The 27,752-nt window shown below is 42.3% G+C and overlaps 1 protein-coding gene across 6 annotated transcripts in view; it reads left to right on the top strand.

Moving 5' to 3' along the window:
- citb (citron rho-interacting serine/threonine kinase b) overlaps positions 1-27,752 on the top strand; it is a 68,635-nt gene that overhangs the window by 30,004 nt on the left and 10,879 nt on the right. Inside the window, exons 10-36 of one of the 6 annotated variants that reach the window (XM_086030255.1) lie at positions 3,574-3,714; positions 5,182-5,307; positions 8,300-8,395; positions 8,556-8,672; positions 9,085-9,194; positions 9,352-9,526; positions 10,757-10,954; positions 11,044-11,097; positions 12,487-12,684; positions 15,779-15,972; positions 16,603-16,738; positions 16,829-16,933; positions 17,141-17,281; positions 18,327-18,446; positions 19,428-19,665; positions 19,892-20,050; positions 20,186-20,209; positions 21,754-21,915; positions 23,154-23,334; positions 23,555-23,643; positions 23,747-23,851; positions 24,849-25,018; positions 25,334-25,378; positions 26,632-26,712; positions 26,812-26,947; positions 27,024-27,163; positions 27,246-27,338. In XM_086030255.1, the coding sequence (XP_085886381.1) occupies positions 3,574-3,714; positions 5,182-5,307; positions 8,300-8,395; positions 8,556-8,672; positions 9,085-9,194; positions 9,352-9,526; positions 10,757-10,954; positions 11,044-11,097; positions 12,487-12,684; positions 15,779-15,972; positions 16,603-16,738; positions 16,829-16,933; positions 17,141-17,281; positions 18,327-18,446; positions 19,428-19,665; positions 19,892-20,050; positions 20,186-20,209; positions 21,754-21,915; positions 23,154-23,334; positions 23,555-23,643; positions 23,747-23,851; positions 24,849-25,018; positions 25,334-25,378; positions 26,632-26,712; positions 26,812-26,947; positions 27,024-27,163; positions 27,246-27,338 (3,534 nt within the window). The remainder of the gene's footprint in view (positions 1-3,573; positions 3,715-5,181; positions 5,308-8,299; positions 8,396-8,555; positions 8,673-9,084; positions 9,195-9,351; positions 9,527-10,756; positions 10,955-11,043; positions 11,098-12,486; positions 12,685-15,778; positions 15,973-16,602; positions 16,739-16,828; positions 16,934-17,140; positions 17,282-18,326; positions 18,447-19,427; positions 19,666-19,891; positions 20,051-20,185; positions 20,210-21,753; positions 21,916-23,153; positions 23,335-23,554; positions 23,644-23,746; positions 23,852-24,848; positions 25,019-25,333; positions 25,379-26,631; positions 26,713-26,811; positions 26,948-27,023; positions 27,164-27,245; positions 27,339-27,752) is intronic. The other 5 variants (XM_086030256.1, XM_086030259.1, XM_086030260.1 and 2 more) reach the window with 5 other exon arrangements.

Raw genomic sequence — 27,752 nt, 5'->3', positions numbered from 1 at the left:
TATTACAGTAATTGTACCTGACCACAGCACCCAGTGTGAAATCCGTATCGCTTTGCCTCAGTGCTTTCTGTGCTTTTGTCTTCCTAACATAATGACAACAACAACTTCATAACAACTGTTAGCATGTTAGCATTGTATCAATTGCCAATGGAAATAGCACGTAACCACAGGAAAATATGTAAAATCCTTTATCTTTGTGCCGCAGCGCTTTTGCCGATGAGGTTGCTATCTTGTTAAATGTTAGCAAAGAAACTATCAGCATGTTAGTATTTGATCTACGGTATTCTCTTTCACAGTAGTACCTGACCATAGGTCACGTTTAAATCCTTATCAATCTGTCTCTATCTGTTCTGTAGAGTTGTTTTTGTTGTTGTTATGTTAGCACGGCAATGATAGCATTTTAGCAACAGTCGTCAATTGGACCATTGTAAGACTTTACGTTTTGTTGACGCCAAAGTTTAAAATAGTGCCACTAGGCAAACCCAACTCGCAATACATTCTTCACAAAAGGTATCAGCGCAGACTGCCAGGAGAGGCAAAGCCGAATATGCCTGAAATGTAAATAATTTTCCATGAGGGTTGTATCATACAATACTCGAGGATTGCCTCTTGGACAAAATCCAACGGATAAAGCCCGGCGGTTAGTTGTAGACCAACTGCTTGAGAACAATGACATTTTGTGCCTACAGGAAACCTTCCTCGGCAAGCAAGACCTGGACAAACTTAATTCAGTTCATGTTGACTTTCATGGGGCAGGAGATTCAACTACAGACTTTAGCTAGGGTATAGTTCAAGGCAGAATACTTGGAGGTGTGGCCATTATGTGGCATAAGAAATATGATCCTGTTGTTAGTGTGATCAGATTGAATGCTGATTGGTGTATAAGTGCTAAAGTTGCCTGTGATAATAATGTGTTCATTATTTTGACTATTTACACACCATTTGAATGTCATGACAATGAAGCTGAATTCGTACAAAGACTGGCCTTTATTGGCTCTTTTATTGAGGAATGTGAATGTACTAGCATTTATGTCATTGGTGATTTTAATGCGGATATTTCTGATACGAAGTCCATGTTTGGTCAGTATCTGATACAGTTTTGTCAAGATAGTAAGTTAAACTTGTCAAGTAAGGTTTTTTTCACCAAGTGACAGCTGCACACATGTGAGTGAAGCCTGGAGTACAACGTCATGGTTAGATCACTGTTTATGCTCTGCAGATGCTCATGAATGTATAGAACATGTTGAGATCTTGTATGGAATGGCAACAACAGATCATATGTCGCTCTCTGTCACATTGAATGTAGCGAGGTTACCAACGTTAAGACATTAATTAACGCAACAACCACATTAATGTTGGAAAAGTAGAGTGGTCTAAGCTCACGGAGTGTGATCTCCAGTACTACCAATATTTAACAGAAATGAGCCTCGGGAGTATCCCCATTCCGTATGATGCTTTGATCTGTGGCAATATTGACTGCGATAATCAAAGTCATAATGAAGCTCTGTGCAAACTGTATGATCAAATTGCAGCTGGACTAAAGGACTCAGGTGTACCATTCTGTAAAAAAAAGTTTTAAACAGCCTAACGTTCGACCTGGATGGAATGTGCATGTGAGGAAACATCATCACAGGCAAGAGAGGCCTTTAAAAGCTGGGTCATTGCAGGAAAGCCAAGGTCTGCCCCTGTATGGGATTTTAAGAAACAGTCTGACAGGCAGTTAAAATGTGCTGTGCGATACATAAAAAGAACTGAAAACAATCTGAGAGCTGAATCATTAGCCCAAAAACTGCTGAAAAGTGCAACTTTTGGAAAGATATTCCATGTTATGAATGCTTCTAGAGTTCCTCTGTCCTCCGCTATTGAAGGAGTTACCGGGCCTGACCATGTTGCAGAGCTGTGGAGAAAGCATTACAGTGAGTTACGGTATTTAACTGTGTAAGAACTGGGCATTTCAGGTTGGGTCGCGTTTCCCCTGATAATGTCATTACAACTGGAGAGGTAAATGATGCTATTAAGAATTTATCAATGAGTAAATCTTGTGGGCTGGATCGAATCACAGCAGAACATCTGAAATTTGCCAGTCACAGGGTTCTAGTATTACTTGCCTTATGTCTCACTGCAATGCTAATGCATGTTTTTTTGCCCAGCTCTCTGCTGTCTGTCCTACTTGTACCCGTGGTCAAGGATAAAACTGGGAAAATCTCCAGTATTGACAACTATAGGCATATTGCGTTGGCTAGTGTGATCTCTAAGGTTATGGAGATAATCATGCTGGAGAGACTTCAGCATTACCTTGTCACTACTGATGAGCAGTTTGTCTTTAAAAGGAAACATGGAACTGAAATGTGTATCCATGCCCTGAAGGAGGCAGTAAGTAAGTACAGAGGTCAGAACTCCACTGTTTCTGTGCTTCTTGGATGCCTCTAAGTCTAAGGCATTTGATCGCATTAACCATGGCAAGCTTTTTACAAAATTGCAACAATTCCTTATTTATTCCATGTTCTACAGTTTTGGTACACACATCAAACAGTGCAGCTTAGATGGGGAACTGAGATGTCAGATCCTTTCCAAGTAACCAATAGGGTAAGACAGTGTGGGCTTTTGTCACCCATGCTTTTTAATTTGTCCATGGACGATTTATCTCAAAGTTTAAATAACTGTAAGACAGGCTGCATGGTGGGGGATAGGTTGTTAAATCATATACTTTATGCAGATGATCTGGTCACCAATGTCGCCCTACTCTGCTGGCCTTCAGCAGCTGCTCAAGATTTGTTCTGAATACGGGGAGCAATTTGATATCAAGTTTAATACTAAAAAGCGTGTAGTGAAGGTTGTAAGGCCTAGCTAGCAGCGTAAGTCAATGGTACATATGGTACAAATGGTTTGACCAGGAGTGATCTCTCTGACGATGATGTCATTCAAAGGCAGTACCACAAACTGTATGCACAAGCAAATTTGCTTGTGTGAAAATTTGGAATTTGTACAGATATGGTGAAAATAGCGTTATTCAAAGCCTACTGCATGCCACTCCATATCGCCTCCCTGTGGTGTCGATACACGAAATCTAAATTTAGGGAGCTGCAGGTTGCATACAACGATGCTCTAAGGCTGCTTTTGAAGGTTCCCCGTTGGACAAGTGCTAGTCTGCTGTTTGTGCAGAACAATGTAACAACATTGAATGCTGTCATAAGAAAGCTTGTATATACATTTTTAATGAGACTTATAGTCTCACAAAATGAAGTAATAAGTATTCTTGTAAGACCTGAGCGGAGTAGTGTTAGGTATACCTCTGTGCTCTGGAGGCACTGGAGAGAATACTTGTATGGATTGTAGTTGTTTCACCTATTCTTTGTCACTTTTATGTTATTTTATGGACCACTTGATTGATTGATTGATTGATTGAATGATTGATTGATTGAGTGATTGATTATCAGGCCCATTCAAAATTCTCAGGGGAATTTTTGTAGTTATTAGGTGAGATGTGTGGTCATTGGTCAAATTGTTTGTTGCGAAAGAACTGTATTTACCGGTATGAAACAAAATGAATTGACATTGAGCATTAATTCCTAGGCATTAAAATCCAGTTCTGAAGCTACAGACCATCTTCATAGCATGAAGATGGCCAAAGAGCGCATGGAACGAGATCTAGAGAGGCTACAGAACAAGGAGGACTCCAATGACAGTCTGCGAAGGCGTCTACGTGAGACTGAGGTACATAAGCAAACACTCTTATTCTTTTTATCATATCATATTACTTTGCAGCACTGTATAAGAAATCTTTTTGCTCATAGTGTTAAGCCAGAACTGGCTTGCTTATCTGTTAAGCACTAGAGCAACACGACCTCCAAAATATTTGAACCATAAGGCCAACGCTTTATTTTGAAATATGAATGTGAGACAAGACATCAGCATTTAGACATTTATATCCAAATACTACAACTGATTCTGATACAAAGCTGAGAGCACCTTTTAAAAAACAAAAAAAAATACACAACAATTTTTACGAATAGCGCTGAATGCCTACATGCTCGGTTTCAGATTTCGGTTTTGCTTGTCTAGACTTTGTCTATCACTATACGTCATTATTAACGAAGATAAAGTTCTCGTTAGCGAACGGACGCAACATCACAGTCTACTGTTAGAGTTGGTTCAAAAAAATGTGCAGAGACTACACGAGAAGATTGCAAATCACTTATAAGCAAGAAAAATATGAAGGCCAGGCTGTAATTTGCCCAAAAGTTCAGAGATAATATTAAAAAAAATGCAAAAACAAATTCTGCACTGATGAAACAAAGATAACTTTTACAGAAGTGATGGAAATGTTAAAGTTTGAAGAAATAAAGTCAATGCTCATGGACACAAAAATGCGAAGCTCATCTGTGAAACTTGGTGGAGGTAATGAAATAGCTTGGGCTTGCATAGGACAGGCTCATTAATCTTCCTGCATGCAACACATGATGGCAGCATCAAAATATACTCTATACAGAAACCGAAAAAGGAACTTACAGAAACAATTTGTAAATGCAAAGAAAGAAATCGATACAAACAAACAAACTGGTAATGACTCAAGACACACTGTCAAAACAACAAAGCAGTTCACTAGGGGGATATTTTAGACTGGCTGGGTCAATTCTGACAGATAAAGGGGAGACCACTCACCAAAAAACTCAAAGAAGCTGTGATGAAATCCTTGACAAACGTCACAAAATAAAAAAGGTTGGAGTTGTCAGTGTGTCATAGGATGAATGTATTGGTTGCATGCAAACGATGGAAGTCTTATGTTTCAATGATTTTGTTTAAATAAATAGATAACACATAAGAGTGTGTAGTTTTTTTTTTTTCTTATAGGTTGTTTATCCGATTCAAATGTAAGCACCTGGAAAAAACTGATATGTTGATCTCTTGTCTCATGTTTATCATCTTTGGATGTCTCGCTGCTCACACACTTTTTCAGAGGAGTGTAGGCTTGATGTCCCATTGGCAGCACATCAGGTTACAAATGAAATGCAGTGAGTTACACTGAATATCAAGCAATCCGATAACATTGTTTGAACTTACATTTAAAGCAGGCACATGTAGTGATTTTGTACAGTTAAAGATGCAGCCAAATTGCAAAGACTGCCCGAACCATTATGCCAATATGTGAAATGATGTTTGCATTTGTGTGGGCGTGTACAGGATGGTAGAAAGACACTTGAGAACCAGGTGAAAAGGCTTGAGATTGTTGAGCGACGCGAGACCAAAATGAAGGATGACATCCAGAGCAAGGGCCAGCAAATTCAGCAGATGGCAGATAAAATTCTGGTAAACCATCTTTCATCCCTCAAATAACCGGGGACGGCGTGAGATTTATTTTTGTCGTCTTTGTACCGAGAAGCATAAAGTTTGCATAACATCCTTTAAAAAAAAACATACTTACAATATACAGTTCATCCCTAAAGAATATATCTATTGTAACTGTTACACCATTGAAGCATAGATGTGCCTCAACAGCTGTCTTACAGGTACTCTTTGTAAACTTACAGAATTGGTTGCATTGTATACATCTAAGGTTTGGTAAAATCTCCCACCTACCTTTATCGATCGATCGATTGATCGGTCGGTCTGTCTGTCTGTCTACAGTACCTACCTATCGATCGGTCGTTCTGTCTGTCTAGACAGACGGTCGGTCTACAGCAGGGGTCTTCAATCCTGTTCCCCGAGGGCCGGTGTCCCACCTGTTTTCCATCTGTCCCTGCTGCAACACACACCTGATTCAAATGATCAGGATCGTTATCCGGCTTCTGCAGACTTTTGGTGAATATCTGTAGCAGGGAGGGATGGAAAACAGGCAGGACATCAGCCCTCGAGGAACAGGATTGAAGACTCCTGGTCTACAGCGTCTATTTATATATCTATCTATATACAGTACACAGTATTTATTTATCTATCGATCTATTTGTTATGGCCCAGGATGTTTCATGGCCAATAAGTTGTGTGGGCGGGCGCTCGCCCCCTGCGCCTTCCTGGTGGCCCTCGTCTCCAGCTCAGCCAGCCAATCAATTCAGGGGAGAGTGACCGATTGGTTTCTGGTGTGCCACCTGCTGAAGTAATGAACACCACAGCCTAAAGGGGACCTGGTTGCTTGTTGAGGGGGCTGACTGTGTGGTGGATGTGGTGCGGTGCGGCGCATCGTGTCGTGTCAGGGGTGGGCAGTTCCAGGCCTCGTGGGCCAGTATCTTGCATGTTTTATATGTCACCCTGGTGCAACTCACCTGGTTCAAATGATCAGGATCATTATCCAGCTTCTGCGGACCTTGCTGATTATATGATCATTTCAATCAGGTGTGTTGCAGCAGACAGACAAATGGAAAAGAGGCAAGATACCGGCCTTCGAGGGCTGCGCCACCCCTGATCTAGTCTACCAACAAATATTTCTATTACATTGATTTGGGGTTTACTGGGTTGATTTCTCTTTATTACACAAATAGACAAAATTGGTGGTACCCCTCTGTTAATGAAAGAAAAATAGTAGTGACAAAAAAAAAAAGTACAAACAAAGATTTTTTTTTTTTAAATTGTGGTTCAACATAATTAATTCAAAAAACAAAGTCATGAAACAGGCTTGGACAAAATGATGGTTCATTTAGAAAAGATTGAAAATAATTTGACCATAAGGACATGTTCAATCAAGGTATGGCTTCTAATTAGCAGTACAGGTGCCTATTTAAAGGGTGACAAGTAGTGATTGTGCTGTTTGGTGACATGGTGTGTACCACACTGAACATGAACTACAGAGTGCAAAAGAGAGAGAAATGTAAAATCCATGGGACTGTAGCCCACCTCCCTGGATGTGGAGAAAATTTGATAAATTGAAGAGACTGGGAATATAACCTACCTACCTCCAAAGAAAGTAAAGGTGAACTCCAAGATCAAGGTTTTCAAGTGTCAGGTCGGTTCATCTGTCATCCTTTGATCCGAAGTGGACTTTATGGGAGACGACCAAGGAGGATACTACTGTTGAAAATAAATCATTAAAAAAAAAGAAGAAAAAACAGCCAAACTGCATGCTTGTAGACAAGAGAAAACTAGAACATTTGGGCAAGGCACATCAACTCTATGGTCACAGACACAAAAATGAAGTAGGCCAAGAAAGAACACCGTCCCTACTGGGAAACATGGAGGAGGATCTGCTGTTTTGGTGCATCTGGTATAGGGTGCCTGCAGGGTACACTGACTGGACTACTCTGAAGAGGCCATCCGTGAGTCCTGGACTAAATTCTATTGAACATCTGTGGAAGGAGCTGAAACATGCTGTCCGAAGAAAGCGCCTTTCAAACCTGAGACAACTGCAGCCGTTCCGCTCATGAAGAATAGGCCAACGTTCCCGCTGAGGGATGCAGATGTCTCTTTAAAAGTTACAAATATTTGATTGCCTCAAGTGTTCGGCACCCCATACAAAGATGTGTGCATGGCTGCAATGGCGCTACTAGCTTAGATGGCGCCGTGTATGTGTACAAATGTAGTCAAGTCCTAATTTGATTTGAAGAGCACTTTGAAGAAAAGAGAAAAGAGCATGCTCATCTTGCTTTAATATGTTCATGTTCAAGTGAACAATACATTTGCCATTTACAACACTGATATCTGCATGGAATAATGAACAACCATCTGCGGTAACAACTCCAATGCTTCATGTTAACATTTTGTTTATGGAATATTTGGCCTCTAGCAGCAAATTCCAGGAGATACTGTATATGTAATATCTTTTTTTATCCCAAACACAAATTAGTACCGGTTTGGACAGACTAAGGTGACAAAAAAATTAAGGTCGGTATCGATTTTTGGCATTTCACAGTAAATGTGTTGTTCTGCTAATAGGAGAAATGACCACGGTCAGAACAGGACTAACTTCTTGCAATGACTAATTATGGAACACAACTGTTCTGTGTAAACAAATTCAGACGGATACTGGCCATCCTATTTTGTCTCATTGGCTGGTTTGTTGTTTAATATGAGCTATTAATATGCAGTCCACATTGTGATGGTTGGTGATACTCTCTTATGTAAAGATTAAAAAAATCGTACCTTAGCACCTCTCCTTGTTCTTTTCTTCATCCTTTTGTTTTTTTTCTTCTTTTTATGTACCCTGATCCTGCCATTGATAGGCTCCAGCTCACCCGTGGTCCTAAAGAGTATAAATGTTGTAGAAAATGAGTGGCTGGACATACAAGACGTGCATTTTGTCTGAATGACTCTTGACAATAAAAAATGAGTTAGCCGTGATCTGTTCACTGTCTAATACATGACTTTTGTGTAGGAGCTTGAGGAAAGTCTGCGAGATTCCCAAGCCTCCGCACAGCGGTTGGAAACCCATCTCAAACAGAAGGAGAAGCTCTATGAAGATAAGATTAAGGTTAATTAAGATGATATTTGATCACAAAAAAAACAACAACAATAGAATGCGTGCCTAATATTAGCAAGTCTTGCCTTCGTCAGTTGAGCTGTAGTTGTACATGTTCTCACCATCCTTTGTCCTGTTAAATGATATACTGGTTTGGTGGCTTGCCCGGCAGATACTGGAGTCTCAGATGAAGGCGGACATGGCTGATAAAGAAATGTTGGAATCCAGTCAGAGCAAATATGAGGAGGAGGTGCGGGAGAAGTGCAGCATCATCAGTGAACAGAAGGCGGTAAGAGCTAACGAGCTTGGAAGTGACACTATTCCGGGCATATTTTCACATTTATCACACTGACATAGATTTCTTGTTATTTTAAAGCTCGTCTTAAAACTCATTTTTCTTCTTCGGCTTTTGACTCGACATGCGACTTGGTTTTGGTTGTGCTGTTTTGTGCTTTTTACTGTCTTCATTATTAAATAGTTTCATTGTTTGTTGTTGTATACTTACTTTTGCTCCATGTACAGCGCTTTGCATACAGTACTGGTTATATTAAAGTGCTTTATAAATACAGTTGAGTTGAGTTGAGATGATCTGGGTTTGTTTATTTCTTGCGGCACAAAACAGGCCAGTCACTAGGTCCACACTATAACTCTTTGCCTCCCAGTTTTTCTTTCAAGTTCTAATGGTAATGCTTTTCATCTAGACCATAAATGCAATGGACTCTAAGATGAACAGTCTGGAGCAGAGAATTGCTGAGCTGTCTGAGGCCAACAAACTAGCAGCCAACAGCAGCATCTACACCCAGAAAAATATGTAAGTAGTGATTGCTGTCTATATCCTTCAACTATGCGCTGTACAGTATGTTGATTTTAGCATTTAATTTCGACATTGTATGAGCGTGAAATAGAACCTTTCAGAAGCCTCGCCTCTTACTGAACTTTTTACACCTTTGGATGTGTTCTCATGGCAGGAAAGCTCAGGAAGAGATGATCTCAGAGCTTCGCCAGCAGAAATTCTACTTGGAGTCTCAGGCTGGGAAGTTGGAAGCCCAGAATGCCAAACTTGAGGAGCATCTAGAGAAAACAAGTCACCAAGAGCATACGCACAAGAGTCGGGTTTTAGAGCTGGAAACCAGGCTCAGAGAGGTTCATATTGAATTCTGCTTCATCAACTTGCAGTGGATAAACTTAAACTTTAGTATCTGTTAAACATTTGACATAGTTTGTGGAATGAATGAATTAATTAATGGAACATTAGATAATGTGATTAGCAGAGCTGGGCACTTGACCCTTTTTTGCCAGTCCGTCCGCGATCCTCCACGCTTGACCTGGGTACCCTTCCGACCGCGACACCCCGGCCATATTTATAAACATTGTTGGCCCCCGCCCCGTTACGACCACCGTCCGCCATTCAACAAGTTGCTTATTTTCCACACTTCCGCTCCTTCACACTTCCCGACCTTCAAATAAAAGCATACTAGCAAATCACTACGCAGCAGGTTTGCTACGGCTTATTTCCGGACGTAGGAAAGTGCATGATGTGCCATACTTGAGTGCTGCGCGAAGCTTGAATATACTCCCGGACACAAGTTGTTTTTAAAAGAAGCCTAAAAACAAGCCTTTCCGCCAGTAGGCCGAGATGAAATTTGGCCGCCCCACGAGCACGTTATATGCATGAGGGCCGATTAGAGGGCCGGACTAACATCCGCTTCTGGCCATGCTTAGTCCAGCCATAAGTCCGGGGACGGACTAATTAGTGGATGGATAGATAGATAGATAGATAGATAGATAGATAGATAGATAGATAGATAGATAGATAGATAGATAGATAGATAGATAGATAGATAGAGCTTTTATACACACTACAAATGTTGGGTTGTTTTTAGGTAATAGATTAGTATTATTTTTAACAACAGCCTGGTAGCCTGGTAACCCATTTCTTGGTAGCTTTAACACATCAGTATTAGTAGTTTTTGCCCCTGGTTGGATCAACATCTTTATCTAATGTGCTGGCTCAAAGCCTCAACCTAATGTGCTATGAATAACCCAGCATTGGCTCTGTCCCTTTTGGTCCCAGCACTGGGTTAAGTATTTCACCTAATTTGGGTTACTTTTGACCTAGCAGTTTTACGCGTGTAGACACTGGTCACGTGGCAGGTTACAAAAAAAAAAAAAAGTAGAAATTCTATTTCCCCACCAGTACATTTAGCAGTACATTACAGACGTTTAATATTTTAGGATCTTGAAAATAATGATAAATGCAAGACATAAAAGCACAGTAATTGTGAGGGAAACGCAGCGAATGCCATTTTAAAACCTGTTGCTGAAAGCGTGCTCCTCCCTGAATGCGGATTCTCTCTCCGTCCGTGTTCATAGATTGGTCTGGAGCATGAGGAACAGAAGCTGGAGATCAAGCGGCAGGTGACAGAGGTGACGCTGTCATTGCAGGAGCGCGAAGCCCAGATCACCAACCTCCAGGCGGCTCGCCGCGCTTTGGAGAGCCAACTGCAGCATGCCAAGACTGAGCTCGAAGAGACCACTGCTGAGGCCGAGGAGGAGATCACTGTGCTCAGAGTGAGACATGACTGGAAAAGGACCGCATATTTGATGCCATGTTACTCAGGTGCTGAAATGTGACTTGTCTCTCTCGTCAAATCTGTCAGGCACACAGAGATGAGATACAACGAAAGTATGATGCTTTGAGAGACAGCTGTGCGGTAAGAAGCACAATATATCTCAGTCTTTCCATGAATAAACTGGCTGACATCTACTGATCGAGGTTATTCTTGCGCATGTTTATTTTTGCGTATATAGTACTACGGTGGATATAAAATGCCTGTTGAAATGCCTTTTCAAAAGTTTTCCCAGTTTTTAATGTGATCTATAACCTGGATAACACAATTAAAAAATATATATATATATATATCTCCCCCAAAGAAGACCATGCACTACCTACAGCGGTGGCGGCAGCTGTCATGCTGCGGGGCTGTTTTTCTTGAGCTGCAACAGGGGCTTGACAAGGCCTGACAACTTGACAAGGCTATTTTTTTTTCACATCACAAAAAGCTTCCATTTGAAAAGGAGTGTGTAGATGTTTTATAGCCACCGTATAATACCATATGCTGTCATTCGCCACAATGAAAATGATAAGGACAAGCGCCTGCTATTGTAGTGTGGTTAACAGATATGCTAACTGTAGCTTCTTTGATTTCTTCTTCTCCTTCTACTACTATTACTACTTCTATTGTACTGAAAATGAAAAAGGGTCTGGTGCAGAGGTGCTCAAGAGCCCCTATCCAGCCTGTTTTCCATCTCTCCCTGAATGCACTTGATCCAAATGATCACAATCGTTATCAGGCTTGCGCAAAGCTTGCTGATGAGCGTATCATTTGAATCAGGTGCGTTGCAGGCAGGGAGAGATGGAAAACAGGCCGGATAGGGGCTCTTGAGGACCGGACTTGAGCACCCCCGGTCTAGTGCGTACAATTATATTAACCACGAAAAGTGCTCATCGTGCACCCTTCTTACTGTTATTCTTTGCCAGCCTTCACAGACAATTTTTGAGTAGTATGTAATCAGCAGTGGTGAGGTTGTACGGCAGGGGAAGGGATTTGAATGACATGTCGAGACTCTGCAGATCATTCCGCCATCCAATCCACTGTTGCCTTCTGCACCAAGACTCAAGTATTCAGATGCTGCTGTCAGTCTCCTGCCTCAGGGGAAAAGATGTTCGGAGTCGAAATACAACAGACAACTTATGCACATAAAAGATTTGCTTCTTGTGCTCTTCCCCCGCCCCCTCGAATAATATGCATGGTACATGTCCTCCTGAGAGCTGAGAATAGGGGGCGGAGGGGTCGGGGTGTTAACATGTCCCCTCATCAGCCTCAAACCGCGTTAAGAGCAAGCATTTTGAGCACGGATGATTAGAGTAGAAAGACATGATTAGCCTATGAAATGATTGAAATGATGATGACTATTAGGCTCTTGTATTTCGAACGTAAACCCTGAAGACTGGTTACAGCTGCAGCTGTTGTGCAAGCGCTGGTTCGTCTGCATGTTTTTGCGTTACTGGTCATCTCAGTGTCTTCATAACTTTTTTCCAGGTGATCACTGACCTGGAGGAGCAGCTGACCTCACTGACTCAGGAGAATGCTGAGCTGAACCGCCAGAATTTCTACCTGTCGAAGCAGCTGGATGAAGCATCCGACGAGCGGGAGGACCGACTGCAACTCAGCCAGGACGTGGACCAGCTGCGTCGAGAGGTGGCTGACCGGGAGATGCACCTTAACAACCAAAAACAGGTAAGGTGCTGGCTGGCTGGCTTGGATTGCTTTCTCTGTACTCCCTTTGCGGTTTGCAGCATAATTATTATGGGCAATTCTCAATTGATTTTCTATTCCAAAGAATATAAATGAATTTGTATTCCGTGCGCACATTAGGCCTACCTATTTTAGCGTAATACGTAAAGTAGTTTTCATGAGAATTTTACTTGTAGCAATACGCCACATTTAGGATTGACAATCAAGGCTGCAATTCATTTTAGTTGGCTACATTGCAGCTGAAACCGGTAAACCCTGATCTGGCTTTTATTTTCACCTGTAAGGAAGCTCTGTGACACAGGGTAACCCGCCAACAAATTCAATAAAATGATAACAATGGAGGCCTTTTTGTGTTCTGCCTCCTGCAAGGTTGCTGTTAATTCCAATGAAACACATTTTGAGCAGTGCATTTAGTTTTGTTGATCATTGGACTGCCATCCTTTACATCCCATAGCCCTGTGCTTGACACCTGAACTGAAGGGTGCCTGAAAGTGTGATGGTACAGATTTGGATTTTGTAAAAACAAAAAAAAAACAAAAAAAAAAGATTTTTTTTTAATCATAGCTGTTTCCATAAGTATAAAACAAAAATGTATTTCTCTGTTGTAACTGTGCTCATGTCTAATGCGTTTTATACAGTTGGTAAACCAATTCCCCATTAATAAGGAACATGCATTTGTGGAATGAGCAGCACGATTTAGTAGCTGTGTTTCACCCATGTAAATGTTGCCAAAACTTTTGATCTTCTTCAATGACAATGTTTGGTGTTTCTAAGTGAGTTGGATGATTGAAGCAAGTAGGAACGAGAACATATTGGCAATTTTACACTTCTTCAATTGGGTTGAGGTCAAGGTCATGGCGAGGCCACTCCATTCTCTGTATATCCCAAATTCTGGATGGTGTCTCTGATTCTGTAAACACCACGCTGTTGGTGTAAAAGTTGTAAAATCTTGGAGGACCGACTGGAGTTTGGTCCCAGACTGTGTAGTAAGAGGACTGCCACTGCCTGCAGAATCTCATCTTCATCGATGTGCGTTGTGATTGCATTCATTGATGCCAAGCCTCATTTTTGCCCAGTGGTGGAGATGCCGCCTCAGGAGCTTCACATCATCACACTACAATTAAAGCACCTAATTGTCCCCACCTGGGCCAATCGGAAACTACCCCCTCCCCTCCAGACACACGCACACGCACCCACCCACGCACACAGACACACAAGAAAGTGTCACTGGTATCAAGAAAATAAGATGTTTGGTAACAGTGGGGATGTCCTGATTCTGTTTTTGTTCTGTTTTTGCATATGGTTTTGTTTCTGCATGTCTTCCTACTTAGGTTTTGTTTCCACCTATTCTCGTCATCCTGGTCCCTTGTGTTAACCAATCCAACCGTTTATCTCTTGTCCAGGTGTTCCTTGTTAACTCGTCAGCTTGCATGTATTTAGTTCCTACATTTAGCAAATATGTACACAGTTGTGCTGCTTATCCCCCAAATGCATATTCCTGAAACGAGACAGCATTTTAAAGTCAAGCAAGGAGATTTTCATACTGTATAACATTTACTGGCAACAGTGAAATAATCGACTGAACACCCATTTTCAAACTTTTAATTTTGTTGATGTCCTCTTACTGATGTGCTACTGTTATTTTGCTGTCTCCTGCCGGAATTTAATTGAAAGCCCTTTTAGTGAGATTTCTCCTCATTTTTTTTCAAGCATCCCATCCGCCCACGTTCTCTATTGCCTAATGTATCAAAATACAAAAATTGCACAGACAGTCTCATAGCTTAATGTAAACTGGCAACTGTTCTGTCGTCAAGCGACGTTTTAGTCTGCTGGTGTTGAATATTCTGCACCAAATTGCTCCCCCCAAAAATGTGTGTATGTATTTATATCAGCCACCGATAGTTTTTCAGTTCAGTCTGCTTTCTCTTTCCACCTCCCACTCATAGCCAGTCAGATGCTGGATTTTCACTAACATGCATTATGTGATATCTGCACAACCTGTGACAGGAGACCAAGACATCTCTCCCAGCTCTGACAGTGCAAAGTGTAAATCAGGCAGCAGAAACTCTCGGAATAATTTCTGTACACTAATGTGTAATATTCTGGTTGGAGCTGAGGAGCGGCAAGACAGCGAGGAGGCTGTGCGATGTGCGCACAGCTCCTGTGGGAGGATGTGTGTGGGCGTCCAGTAGCGCTCTCGGTCCTGCCTGGTTGCGTAACCCGCAATGGAAGGAATAGACGAGGGATGGGGCGGCGTGTGGGTGGGAGGAATGTGTCATCCCCATCACTCCCAGGTCGTGTCAGCTGTGCAAGCGTTGGACTTCAGAGAGCTGTGGTGATGCTGCAAGACCAGCACTGGCTATATTTATCTCCCAACAGCTCTTTGTGTAGGCCTTGTGATGCAAATAGAAAAATGTCCTGCATGTGGCAAAATGTGTAGTTTAAGACAGCGCACATTATTGTATTATATTGTATCGTATAACAAACTACAGCCACAATAATAAACATCCCATATCTCAAAACAGCAAACCAGGAAGTTTGAACTATAAACCGTGGCTTTAGCAAAGATGCATCTTATTTGTGGGGTTGCTGATCCCAGGAGAGTCACATTAGCATCTGTTCTTCGCTTCCCTTTAACTCACCAATGTCGGGTTTACTCATTTATTTTCCATGATTGAATGATGAATCTATGATTGGGATTCTAGTGGACACACAATGAAGACTTGGGATCAGCATTCAGACCCGCTCTCCTCAATGCGGTCCCCCATTGTGATGATAACGCTGCATTACTTTGCTTCTGTATTACTTTGCAGTCTTTTCAATTATTGATTTCCTACGGTAAGTTTGGCACTTTTTGTTTTCTCTCACATTTGTTGGTATTCTTCTGAACTTTTTTCTTCTTGCCCATCAGATGGGGTAGCACCGTGCCATTTAATAAGTATGTGAGACTTATGGGTGAAAAAAGGAACTTTATTTTGTAGCGTCGTCTTACCGACTTATCCTGTAATAGCGCTCTGACAGTGTCAATGAAAATTCAGCATTACCTTTGTTAACCTAACTGTCCACTTTTGTTCAGAACCTTGAAACATTGAAGACCACATGCACCATGTTGGAGGAGCAAGTCCTGGAACTTGAGACCTTAAATGACGAACTCCTGGAGAAGGAGAGACAGTGGGGTGCCTGGAGGTCAACACTGGAAGAGGAGAAGAACCAGGCTGAGAGGAGGACTAGGGAGGTGCAAAGAATGCTGGACACTGAGAAACAGAACAGGTCAATAGAAAACACACTGGCTGCAATCAACACAATTCACTCAAGGTTTCATGATATTCTCCGGTATGCCCCTTTTTAACACGGTTAAGCGGAAAGCATATTCAGACTTACTCAGTGCATCCATTATTTTGAAATCAGTTGAATTTGTCACACCAGCTTCAAAAGGCCATGATCGAATGTAATCTCAATACCTGTTACATATTCAGAAAGAATAATAAGTGACCTTCTCTACGTCGGTAGGTAGTGTTTGCTGCTAATGTTGTTGCTTGCCTCCACCTACACTCACTGGATGCAAAAGGCTTATTCTCTCAAGGGATCATCGCTTGGTGTTTTGGATCTAAACAGTATGTATGGTATATTCAGTATAAAAATGTGGGCAAGTCAAGGCGAGGGAAATTAAAACTCCCTCACGCAAGAGACCTGACAATGTTTAGGTGATTTCACGCGAGAGACCTGACAACGTTTACGTGATTTCACGGAAGAGACCTGATAATGTTTATGCGATTGGTGTGGCTGAGCTTGGACATGAATTGTCACCTTCTTTCGAAATATAGTGTACAGTAGCTGAGCTGGAAGAATGTAATTCAAAGCTAAAGAAAAAGTTTTTTTTTTCTTTGTTGTGTCCTCCAGACTCCGCGCTGAGCAGCGCAGTTCGGAGTCTCGCCAGGCTGTGGAACAGGCCGTTAAGGAGCACAAAGCTGAGATGTTGGCGCTGCAGCAGATTCTCAAAGACCAGAAACTGAAAGCTGAGAGCCTTGCAGACACTGTGAGTGTTTCTGCGCTGAAGCACAAGTATTTCACACCCTCTGTGGTGAGCATATGTTGCAATGAACACATCCTGTTTTCTGTCCCGTAGTTGAACGATTTGGAGAAGAAGCATGCCATGCTGGAGATGAATGCGCGTAGTTTGCAGCAAAAGCTGGAGAGTGAGAGAGATCTGAAACAGCGGCTGTTGGACGAGGTGCGTTCAGTGTTTTCGCACGTTATCATCACAGATCTTTGATGACATCATTCAATTATTACCATTACAGCATGCTGATGGTGTCTTTTGCTGCGTACAAATTGAAAGAAATAGCCACAAAACACACTTTGAAGTCTGCAAAGTCCTTGTGGTGAATATCAAAGTCGGTTAAGAGTCCATCATGTGCCATCTGTTGTTCTATTGTAGCAAGAGAAGCTTCAGCAGCAGATGGATGCTCAGAAGGCCCACATCTTTCGTCTGACCCAGGGCCTGCAAGATGCCCTGGACCAGACTGACCTGCTGAAAACTGAGAGAACTGACCTGGAATATCAGCTGGAGAACATCCAGGTGCTGCTACATACACTATACTGGAGCAGAGCGTACACAATCGCACTATACTGTTAACTGTATCTGCATATCCCCAGAATATAAAGGTCGGGCAGGCCATGCATTTGGTATTTAAGCGATCAATGGGGATTTACCAGACTTAATCCATTTATAAAATAACAGCAAGCAACTGTGCCACTAACATCATCTGGAGCAGTACAGAATCTGTATTTATCTCATAAACTGACAATTTGCCGAAGATTTCAATGATATACATCTCACATCCCTCAGTATTAAATGGAGTAATGTGTTCAAAACTGAGATTGAATTTAAAATCGGATTGGTTATACTAACACTATATCTATACAAGCCCACAGGTTGAAACGAGGCATTCTGATCAATATTGCATTTGTGGAATAAGAGTTAATGCCCCCGTTTTTAGCCATCTCCGGCGGCGGCCATTTTGTCACTTCTGTCGACTGAAAATGACATCGCAACTGCTCAGGGCTCAGGTAACGACCAATCACGGCTGACCTGTTTTCTGAAGCTGAGCCGTGATTGGTCGTTAGCTGAGCCCTGAGCAGTTGTGATGTCCTTTTCAGTCGACAGGAGTGACAAAATGGCCGCCCCCTGAGATGGCTAAAAACGTGTGGATGTTGCTGCTTAAAATCTAATAATAATCACAATGCCGTGTTTCAACTAGTGGGCCTGCTGGGAACATATTCTTGAAAAAAAATATGTTTGAGTTGACTTCCGCTTTAAAGTAACAGTGACAGTGTTCATATAGTTGGTTATCGCCAAGCACTACTGATTCTGGGAAGATCAGATTCACATGGCAATACATTGCAACTGAAAATCTGAAACAACAGCATTATTCGGCCTTGTGAGTGGTATTATCATTATTGTTATTATCGGCTGGTGTGACTTCAGTACAGAAGCATTATTTCCTGCTTCCGTGTCACACACATACGCTCCGATGTTGGTCTTCCCTCACATTTTGCATCATTTCTTTGTATGAAGCCAAGTATTTGAGGAGAAATTCACGGCAGTAGTGATGTTCACTTAGCTCCACCTGCAGGCTGTGTACTCCCATGAGAAGGTGAAAATGGAGGGGACTATCACCCAGCAGACAAAGCTCATAGACTTCCTCCAAGCCCAGGCCCATGGTGGTTCTAAGAAGAAAAAGGTCAGATGACATTGCATATTCACCGAAATGTTGCACTGTACTCTAAATGTGCATTTTATGTTGTGAGAAGACCCCTTCGAAACATAGTGTACTCATTTCATGTGCACGGGTGTCAAATTTGTTTTCGCCACGAGCCGCATCGTTGTTCGGTTGCCCTCAAATTATTGCATGTAACAGTACGTCAGGAAATGCCCGGTGCAGAGTGCAATGTAACAGTTTGAATTATTATTATTATAAAAAAGCAGTAATGGGATGTGTTATGCTGTTTTGGTGCTGCACTTATCTCATTTAAAACAGTCAACAAATTTGTACTGCCGAAAGCACATCGCAAGCCATGACTTCCGCAAGCCAGATGCTGAGCTACGTACATTGGATTTGTTTACGCAGTCCATTTGGCGTGTGGCCGGGCAGATTATTTTCTTTCCCTTATCTAATTAATATGTTCCCTACGTGTGAGAACTCGGTAAACCTCCGTACCATAGCGAATAATGGGAATCGGAAAACTGTGCGCGAACGGTTACACCCCTAATAATATTATTATTTACAGTAAATGCACCTGAATTTGATTGTTTTTGCAAAGAAGTCAAGGACCCATGGTGGCAAACTTTCACAGGCCACATGAAAAAAAAAAAAAAGAAGGTAAAAGACAAATCTCATTGTCTAGATGCTTATTTGGATTTGAATCAACTGATTGAAGAAGAGAATTCTTTATTCCCAAGCTCCCAACTTAGAGTATTTTTTTCAGGTCTGATTGTGTATGCAAAAAAGCCCCAAAACGTTTTAAATGAATATGCAAAGAACTGGCAATTACTTGATTATCAAGGTGAAATCTGGGGGCAACGATGGATGAGTCGCTTCATGCATAAGTGGCCATTAGAACTCCCACTCACTTCTCTGCACAGCCACAATAACACATACTCTTAATCAAAGGGTTGGACAGACCTGCTCTCTTTTGTCATTTTGCTTTGTTTCTCCTTCCAGGGTCTTTTTGGGCGTCGGCGAGAGGACCTGTTGGCTGCCATGGCCGCTCAGGCCCAGGCCCAGGCCCAGGCCCAGGGACAAAGTCAGGGCCAGGTCTCCCCCGTGTCCTCCATCCAGCCCGTTCCCCTGCAGTACAGCGACATGAAGGTAGCGCTGGACAAAGAGCGAACTCGCTGTTCTGAGCTTGAGGACGCGCTTCAGAAAATGAGAGCAGAACTGCGATCTCTAAGAGAGGAAGGTAGGAGCAGTTCATCATCTCTTGTTTCAGAAAACAAAAAAAAAATGTCCATTAGACGGTGAGGTCATTTCTTTTTGCGCCACACTCTGGCCGTAGCCTGACTGAGTTTTTGTATTTTCATGTAACAAGAGCAAAGAGGCGTGTCAACACGCAATAAAGAGCATCCGGTTTAGTTTTCTGCTCCAGGATAAGCAATGTTGTGAACAAGAAGTGATTTCCATCCCAGCGCTCCAATACAAGGATCTTAGCGGCTCCACAAACCCAGCGACGGCACGGCAACAGATGTTGTTGTCTGCCATGGTGAAGTCTCCCGACCACCAACAAGTCCCACCAAGCCTGGTACCATCCAACTCGGGTCGCCGGAAGGAGGTCGCAACACCTGAGGGTGAGTCGGAATCGATGACATCTTCATTCAAGAAGCCAATATTGGACTACAAGGCCATATTTGAAATATACCGGCCCTTTCCTGCACACAAAAGGATGCTCTCTTACGATCCTTTCTCTTTCACACACCTTACAGAAAGAAGGAGGGTGACTTTTGAAAGTAAGTTTCCCAAACTCATGGTTCCCGCAGCTTGGTCTCTTATCTCTCGTCTCCTTTTGCCTCACCCATTCCTCAAAAGGACAGATTTTTCAAAGTTGTGCATGCCTACAAAGTGGCACATCCCAGCAGGTCAAATGTACATTTTCAGTTTTGCAGTGCACAGCTTTCGAAATCTGCAGCATTGTTATCTTGGTTGCGGAACTCCACAGTGTTTATCAACCCATTACAATCCCACTTCTGCTTCACGTCATACACTTATCAGGAGAAACCGGTTGATAAACATTGCAATGCGCACAACTTTGTGTCGCCTAATGAATCCCAATCTAAAGGTATTATTCAGTCACGTCACTGGGCAAATTGCCGTATAATTACTGTAAGTCAAAGGCGCATCGATTAAGATGCGGCTGGCTTAATATTGTTGCAAATACAAGGACACACGATTCGGAAATGAAGAGAAAAGACTTTCTGGGAAAGCAAAAGTACAAGAAAAGAAGTAAAGCTGCAGTGAAATAGAATTTTTGGTCGTACTAGCCCCTTTTCCACCAACAAACCCAGGAACATTTACTTCCTGGTAATATCGATTCCGAGTAATAAAAAGCTCCTGTGGCCCATTTGGTTTGCATTTCCACCACAACGGATAATTCTTGCTAGATCACGCAAATGAGACTGATGACATTTTTAAGGGGAGGTGTGCTGTTACTGCGTTGCTCATTACTCATACCCCTATTGCTCTGAAACATCACTGCACTTACTTGAGACTGTGACCTTTAAAGTTAGCGCGTTATTGTATTGTATCTTAATCCAAGTTTAAAACACATTGGATAACTTTCAATATTTGAATGTGTCAACGTGAAAATCGGAATGAAAGTGTTGTCGTATACTTCTTATCTTTTTATTTGCCCTTTATTCCGATAAGACAGTTGAAAATGTCATCCAGGCTACATACGGTCTTTGAGACAACAATTGATAACACACATGCACACATACAGATAATATGTATAGTATATACACACACACACACACACACACACACACCCCAATCAGTGTTCGTTAACGCAGCCCGCCCCCTCAAAAGTTGCAGCTGGGCCCAGAAAGATCCCAGTGGCTAGGAGGTACTTAACGTAGAAATCCCCTTGGGAACCTCTTTACCTAAGTAAATCATTTTGGTTGAAACTTGACCTCAGTAAATTGAAAAGTTCTGCGGTGGAAAAGGGGCTATTGTTTTGAGTCATTTGAATCATATGCTGACCAAGGTATGCAAACTTCGAGGAACCTTTAAAATCCTCATATTGCCTGCATAATGCCTTTAAATGCATCAGCCAGCGGCCGCAAGCACAAGGATGAATTAAGCCTTTTAACACTTAAGTTTTCCGTTTTTAGCTGCTCATGTCCTCAGCATCTTTTGAAACCACTTTTTTTTTTTTGTTGAACTGAGTGATTTCATAGTTGGTATGGCATGACGTATCGAGGGTTTGACAGAACCAGATATACCGTAATGAAGCAACCTGCTCTCACTGTCACCCCGCTGCCATTATTGTATACAGAATATAGCCGGCGAATGAAAGACAGCCAGAGGGAAAGAGAAAGGGAGAGGGTGCACCACCACACCGCTCACCGCTTCACGGTGGGGCTCAACATGCGCGCCGCCAAGTGTACCGTTTGCCTGGATACAGTGCACTTTGGTCGACAAGCCGCCACCTGTCTTGGTGAGTGCCACTTATGAATCCTTTTCTATCACGTGAGCAGTATTTGTTTGTCCGCCATGTGGGCGGCGGACATCGGAACGATTCTCTATTCTATTGTCTTCTATATGAACACTCACTAAGCACAAAACAGAACAGTGTGTCACCCTCCAACATGGCGGTGTGTAACGTCGCAAGAAAAAGTGCACCCTTAAAGTTGCTGTGTGAAACGTAGCCCAAATTGGGTGAAAGAGCGAACCCAACGCTGGTTCCAAAAAGGAGAGAGCCAATGCTTATTTATACGCAGCGCAATGGGTTCAGGACTTGACCCGGCACCGATGTTATTGTAATTAACAAAAACTAATGAAATAACAAAAAAATAAAACTTCGGAAAAAAACCACGGTTTTGTTCACAAAATGAAATAAAAATAAAAACAAAAATGATTTTTCAAAATGAAAACTAACTGATACTACGTATTATGTTTATAAAACTAACTATATATAATTATAGCGAAAATGACCTTGGTTTAATATCATACTTGAGCTTTCGGGGTTCATTTTAAATGCATTTGTTTCAGTATTGCTGCATGTCTGTGCAGAGGAAGGAAGGTCAAACAATCATTTGAGAATTGTAATTGACTTGACTTTATTACACAATATCTAGCAACCTTTTGTTTCAGTTAATCTTGCACTCTCAACAAATACTCCATGTCTTAAAAACTAAAACTAATCCTGCAACTAATAAAAGCTCAACTAAAACGAAGCATTCCAAACTAAAAATAACCAACAAACCTGCTCTAAAAACAAAATAAAACGAATTGATTTATTTTTTTTTTTAAAAAGAGACCTACCGAGCATAATGGGTCAAGCTTTTGATCCAACCAGAGGTAAAACCTTCCCATACTGATGAGTTAAAGTTATCAAGAGATGGGTTACCAGGTTTTTGATATAGCTGTAGTTAAAAATAATACAAATTTTATTACCAACAAGGAGAAGCAACATTCCCCTGGCAGGGCACCACAGAAAGTCACTTAGATAATATGTTTGGCAAGGATTTTACACCGAATGTCTCTCCTGATACAAACCAAATCGCCCATTTTCCCTGAGGGGGGGGGGGATTGGGCGGTTGTTGGGCATCCACCCCGACCAGGATCCGAACCCCAAGCCGTGTCTCCAAAGTCTGCGGTATTATCCACAGAGGCATTCAGCCACCATGTTTATTGTGTGCCATTGCTGTTTTTGTGATATTTTCCCTCCCTCAGAATGTCACGCTCTGTGCCATCCAAAATGCTCGCCGTGCCTTCCAGCGACATGCGGCATGTCGAGCGACTGCTCTCTGCATCTGTCCGAGGGCTTGTGTCGGGAGAAAGGCAACTCTTCAGGCCAGCAGCTCAAAGACGCCAGCGGACACATGCACCTCGAGGGGTGGATGAAGCAGCCCAGGTTAAAATATGCTCGCTCGCTCGCTCACTCGCTCACTCACTCACTCACATGCTGACGAATAGTACCTGAAAGAAGATTTTTCTGGAAGGTTTCGGTCTTAAAAAAAAAAGTTGTTTGACAAATGCCAGCCCAGCCGTCCGGTACATTTGTGAGTGAGGTGTTGATGGCAAAACTGTTGGCCCGTGTTTAACATGGAAGCTTTTTGCTACTGCTCTTGCAGAAATGGAAAGCGAGGCCAAGGCTGGGAGCGGAAATACGTGGTCCTTGATGGGACTAAAGTGTCCATCTTTGAGATGGAACCCAGAGAAGGTGAGTTGAGCGTTGACATGAATGCCGCTCGGCTTTTGAGAGCTGGTGACTTTCTCTCAATGCGATCGACGTCTTGAGTCTGGCACCTTGTGTTTGAAATCAGATTCAACTAAGCCACTGGAGGAGTTCGACTTGTGCATGTCCGATGGAGAGGTCGAAGTTCACGGAGCGGTCGGGGCCACTGAGCTCCCCAACACCGCCAAATCAGGTATGATGTCATTCTACACATACATAAGAAGCATGGTTAGAGTAGGTTGGGATTTTTCATTATACTTACTTTTTATTTGGTTTTGACTTTTCTTTTTTGCATTCAGTTTGTTTGATTTGATTAGTTTTTTTTTTTTTTTTTGTTTTTTTTTTTCAAAAATGCTTCATTATAGTTTTCATTTTAGTATTAGTTTTATTGATGTACAGAGAATTTGTCGAGCACAAAATGATTAGAAATGTATTGTGTAATAAAGTGAAGTATAATTCTCAAACAACTGACTTTCCTTCTATTACAGATGTACATCAATACCAAAATAAATACATTTAAAACAATGGCTGAAAGCTCATAAATGATGAAATGAATTGACAAAGTGGAAAACAAACAGACATTTTTGCTCTAATTAAAGTCACTTTCAGAGGCGTAAGATGTAGTTTCAGTTAGTTTTTGCTTTTTTTTTTTGTTATTGTATCTTTATTATGAACTCTTCCAGCTAAGGAATGACATATTCACATGCCAAGAAACAGAACAAAACCTTCCATTTTAAATATTTTTTGTGCCCATTTACATGTCCATTCCCAGTTAATCATACATCGTGTATCCACAGCGAAAAAGTTTGGACCAAAAGTCGCTGAGTTTGCTCATCGCTAACATTGTCCATTCTCCTTGAGCAAATACAGCGACACCAATTCACCATTGGAATGAAGTGACATCAAACAATCCAGATTTGCTCAATAAAAAAACTCTGACACATTTTCAAGCTCAAAACAGAGTATATCGAAGTAAGAACAGAACCTGAGGGTATGGCAGATAGTTTGCTTTTTCGATCCATTTTCATTTTCATTTTCATTTCTTTAACAAAATGTACTTTTACTTATTTTGTTAGTAAGTTAAATAAGTTACATTTAGTTTGACTTATGTTGTTAGTTTTGGTGAACTAGAATAACCTTGACGAGAAGTCTATGAATTGAACTCAGTGATTGTCATCCTTCTCTATCAGACGTTGCGTATGTCCTGAAGCTGGAGTCTCGTTGTCACGCCCCTTGCTGGCCCGGACAGTCCGTTTACTTCATGGCTCCCAGTTTCCCAGACAAGCAGCGCTGGGTGGCGGTCATGGAATCTGTGGTCGCGGGGGGGCGAGTCTCTCGGGAGAAGGCTGAGGCGGACGCAGTGAGTATCTACCTCTGCACTCTGCTGACTTGCAGCCATCAAGCTGATGGCGGTCTCTTTTCTGGATGGGATCGCTACTCTGGGGGGTGGACATGAGAGTCTCTAGTTTGGAACATTTTTTGGTCTTTTTGGATAACTTCTGTTTCGCTTTTCTGTGTGGATAATTGTCATCTTCTTTTCCGTCTCTCTCCCCCCCATTCTTTCTTTGTCTTTCACAACCCTGTTTGTTGCCTTTGCATCCTGCCTCATGATATGGGCATGTTTTGCTGATTTGCTGGATTTTGCCCATTTCATTGAGTATCTTTGCGCACATAGGCTGCTGTGTCCAAAAGACAAATGGTTCTATCTCCTCTGGGCCAGGTAAAAAAGTGCAGACACGAGACTTGCTGACATTCACACTTCCTTTCCTTTCCTTTCTGTGCTCATTCTGTTGCTTGTTGGCTAACCCACCCCTACTCCCACCCAAGCTGCCACGGGGCCCCACTGAGATCCCCCCCCCCCCCCCGCCCCCACATACACATTCACTGTCCTCTCACTGCAGCACTATCATTTCTTGTGCCAACCGCATCATTATGATCCAATGCAGAAAAAAAAATATTCCCGTGTTGAAAGGTTACCCAAATTTCACTCCCGAAACTCTCCTGTTGCTTGTTGTTGATCACATTTTCTTACAGTGACGTCTTCGGAGCTCTGAGTGGCATGTATACACATCAGGGGCGGAGCTATGGGTGGGCCTGGGTGGGCAGTCGGCCCACCCAGATAAAATATACTTTTTTGTAAATGATTATGAAATTGTTTTTGAATTTGTGTTTCGTGTTTTTTTTTTTAATTGTATTGAATGATAAGAATGGCATAATTGTGGTTGTCTAAGGAAGATCTGAACTTCATATTATTCAGTTTGTCATTAGATTTGAATAAACGATGTGTCGGGACAGGAGGATTGTGCGCAGTGAGGGAAATATTCAGGCCCACCCTGATTTTTCCAGGCCCACCCATTAGCCACATTCTTGCTCTGCCCCTGATGCACATTGATTAAGAATGCAAAACTTTTTCAATCAAGGCAGCAGTGCATCGTCGTTCAAACCAAGAGACAAAGTTGCTGAGTAAATGTTGGTCAGATCCTGATGTTGATTTTTACCTGTAGGTAACCTACAGAGAACTGAGCTCTTATATCCATTAACTACAACTTGCCACAATGCCAAAGAAATAGGCTCAAAGTTTTTATTGATGTGATGGAGGTAGATTATTTGTTTTACTGCCGGTTGTCTATCATACGGACCTCCGGGCAAGATAGAGATACTTTACCTTGACACAAAAACTGAGCATTTTTCTCTTTTTAAAGGCAGTTTTCATGTGAGTTTTAAATTGGATCTTATTAGATTGCACATGTCTGTTGTATCCAGCCCGCCGTGTATGTATAGTAAAAAACTTTTGCAAACTGAAAAATCTATATAGGAAAAAACTGCATGTGACAGGTGACCTTCCCTCACTTGCCCAGCCAACCCCCCTCTCCCCTCCCCCCTCCCCCCCGCAGGCGTTGCGTTCTTTCTGCTGCGCCTCCTCGAGCGCATGTTTAGCGACCTTGCCGACCGTCACTGTCTTCTTGATTTTAGAAGCTCCTAGGAAACTCTCTCCTGAAGCTGGAAGGAGACGATAGGCTGGATATCAACTGCACCCTTCCACTTACAGATCAGGTCGCGTAGTTGTCTCGCACTCCAACTATATGGTCACAAATGTTGCAAATGAAAAGCCTGCATGTTGATAGCACGCGCTTGACTGCGCTTGCCTTGCAGATAGTCCTGGTGGGCTCGGAGGAAGGTCTGTACGCCCTCAACGTGATCAAGAACTCCCTGACTCACATCCCTGGCCTGGGCTCAGTCTTTCAGATCCACGTCGTCAAGGAGATGGAGAAACTGCTGATGATTGTCGGTGAGAGCCGGGCCCGGGCTAACAGCTGTCCGGACTGGCGAGCGGCACGCGCTAATCACCCAGACGTGTGCCGCAGGGGACGAGAGGGCCCTGTGCCTGGTGGAGATCAAGCGAGTGAAGCAGTCTTTGACGCAGTGCCACCTGCCCAGCCAGTCCGAGCTGGCTCCGTACATCTTTGAGACGGTGAAAGGATGCCATCTGTTCGCTGCCGGCAGAGTACGTCGTCTCTCGGGCCGTGGGTTGGAGGGAGGTGACTGGACAAGTTGACGACACGCATGCGTTTGTGTTGTCTTCACAGATAGACAATGGCTCCTGCATTTGTGCCGCCATGCCGAACAAGATCACCGTTCTACGTTACAATGACAATCTCAGCAAATACTGCATTCGGAAGGTGATCCTTTGCTTCCGTATCCACGCTGCACTCGACATTCATATCATTGTTGTGTACGCGTACTAAACTATTACTCTTATGTATCATCTTCCACCGCAACAATAAAATTGTTGAAGAATTCACTTTATATCGCGCGCTTAGGAAATTGGCCAGTCGAGCATTTTAATTTCTTACTTACCAACAGTTCCTTATTTTAATCAGGTTTGGGGTGATTAAGACTTGATCACTCTTGAGAGCTCACTTAAATTAAGACTACTATTTAATCATTTTTATTCCCTTTTCCTATTATCACTATTATTCCTTGTTTTATTATTTTATCCAATGTTATACCTGACTTTAACATTAATTTTTGATTTTACATTTCATCCTATACTATTAAGTAAATCATCATTATTACTTTTATGACTGAATTAA

This window comes from Filicampus tigris, chromosome 5 (genome assembly GCF_054856515.1).
Source record: "Filicampus tigris isolate MCC_2025a chromosome 5, RoL_Ftig_1.0, whole genome shotgun sequence".
In the NCBI taxonomy this organism is placed as follows: Eukaryota; Metazoa; Chordata; class Actinopteri; order Syngnathiformes; family Syngnathidae; genus Filicampus; species Filicampus tigris.
The sequence above is the reverse complement of the archived record's forward strand: the minus strand, read 5'-3'. Positions and strand labels throughout refer to the sequence as shown.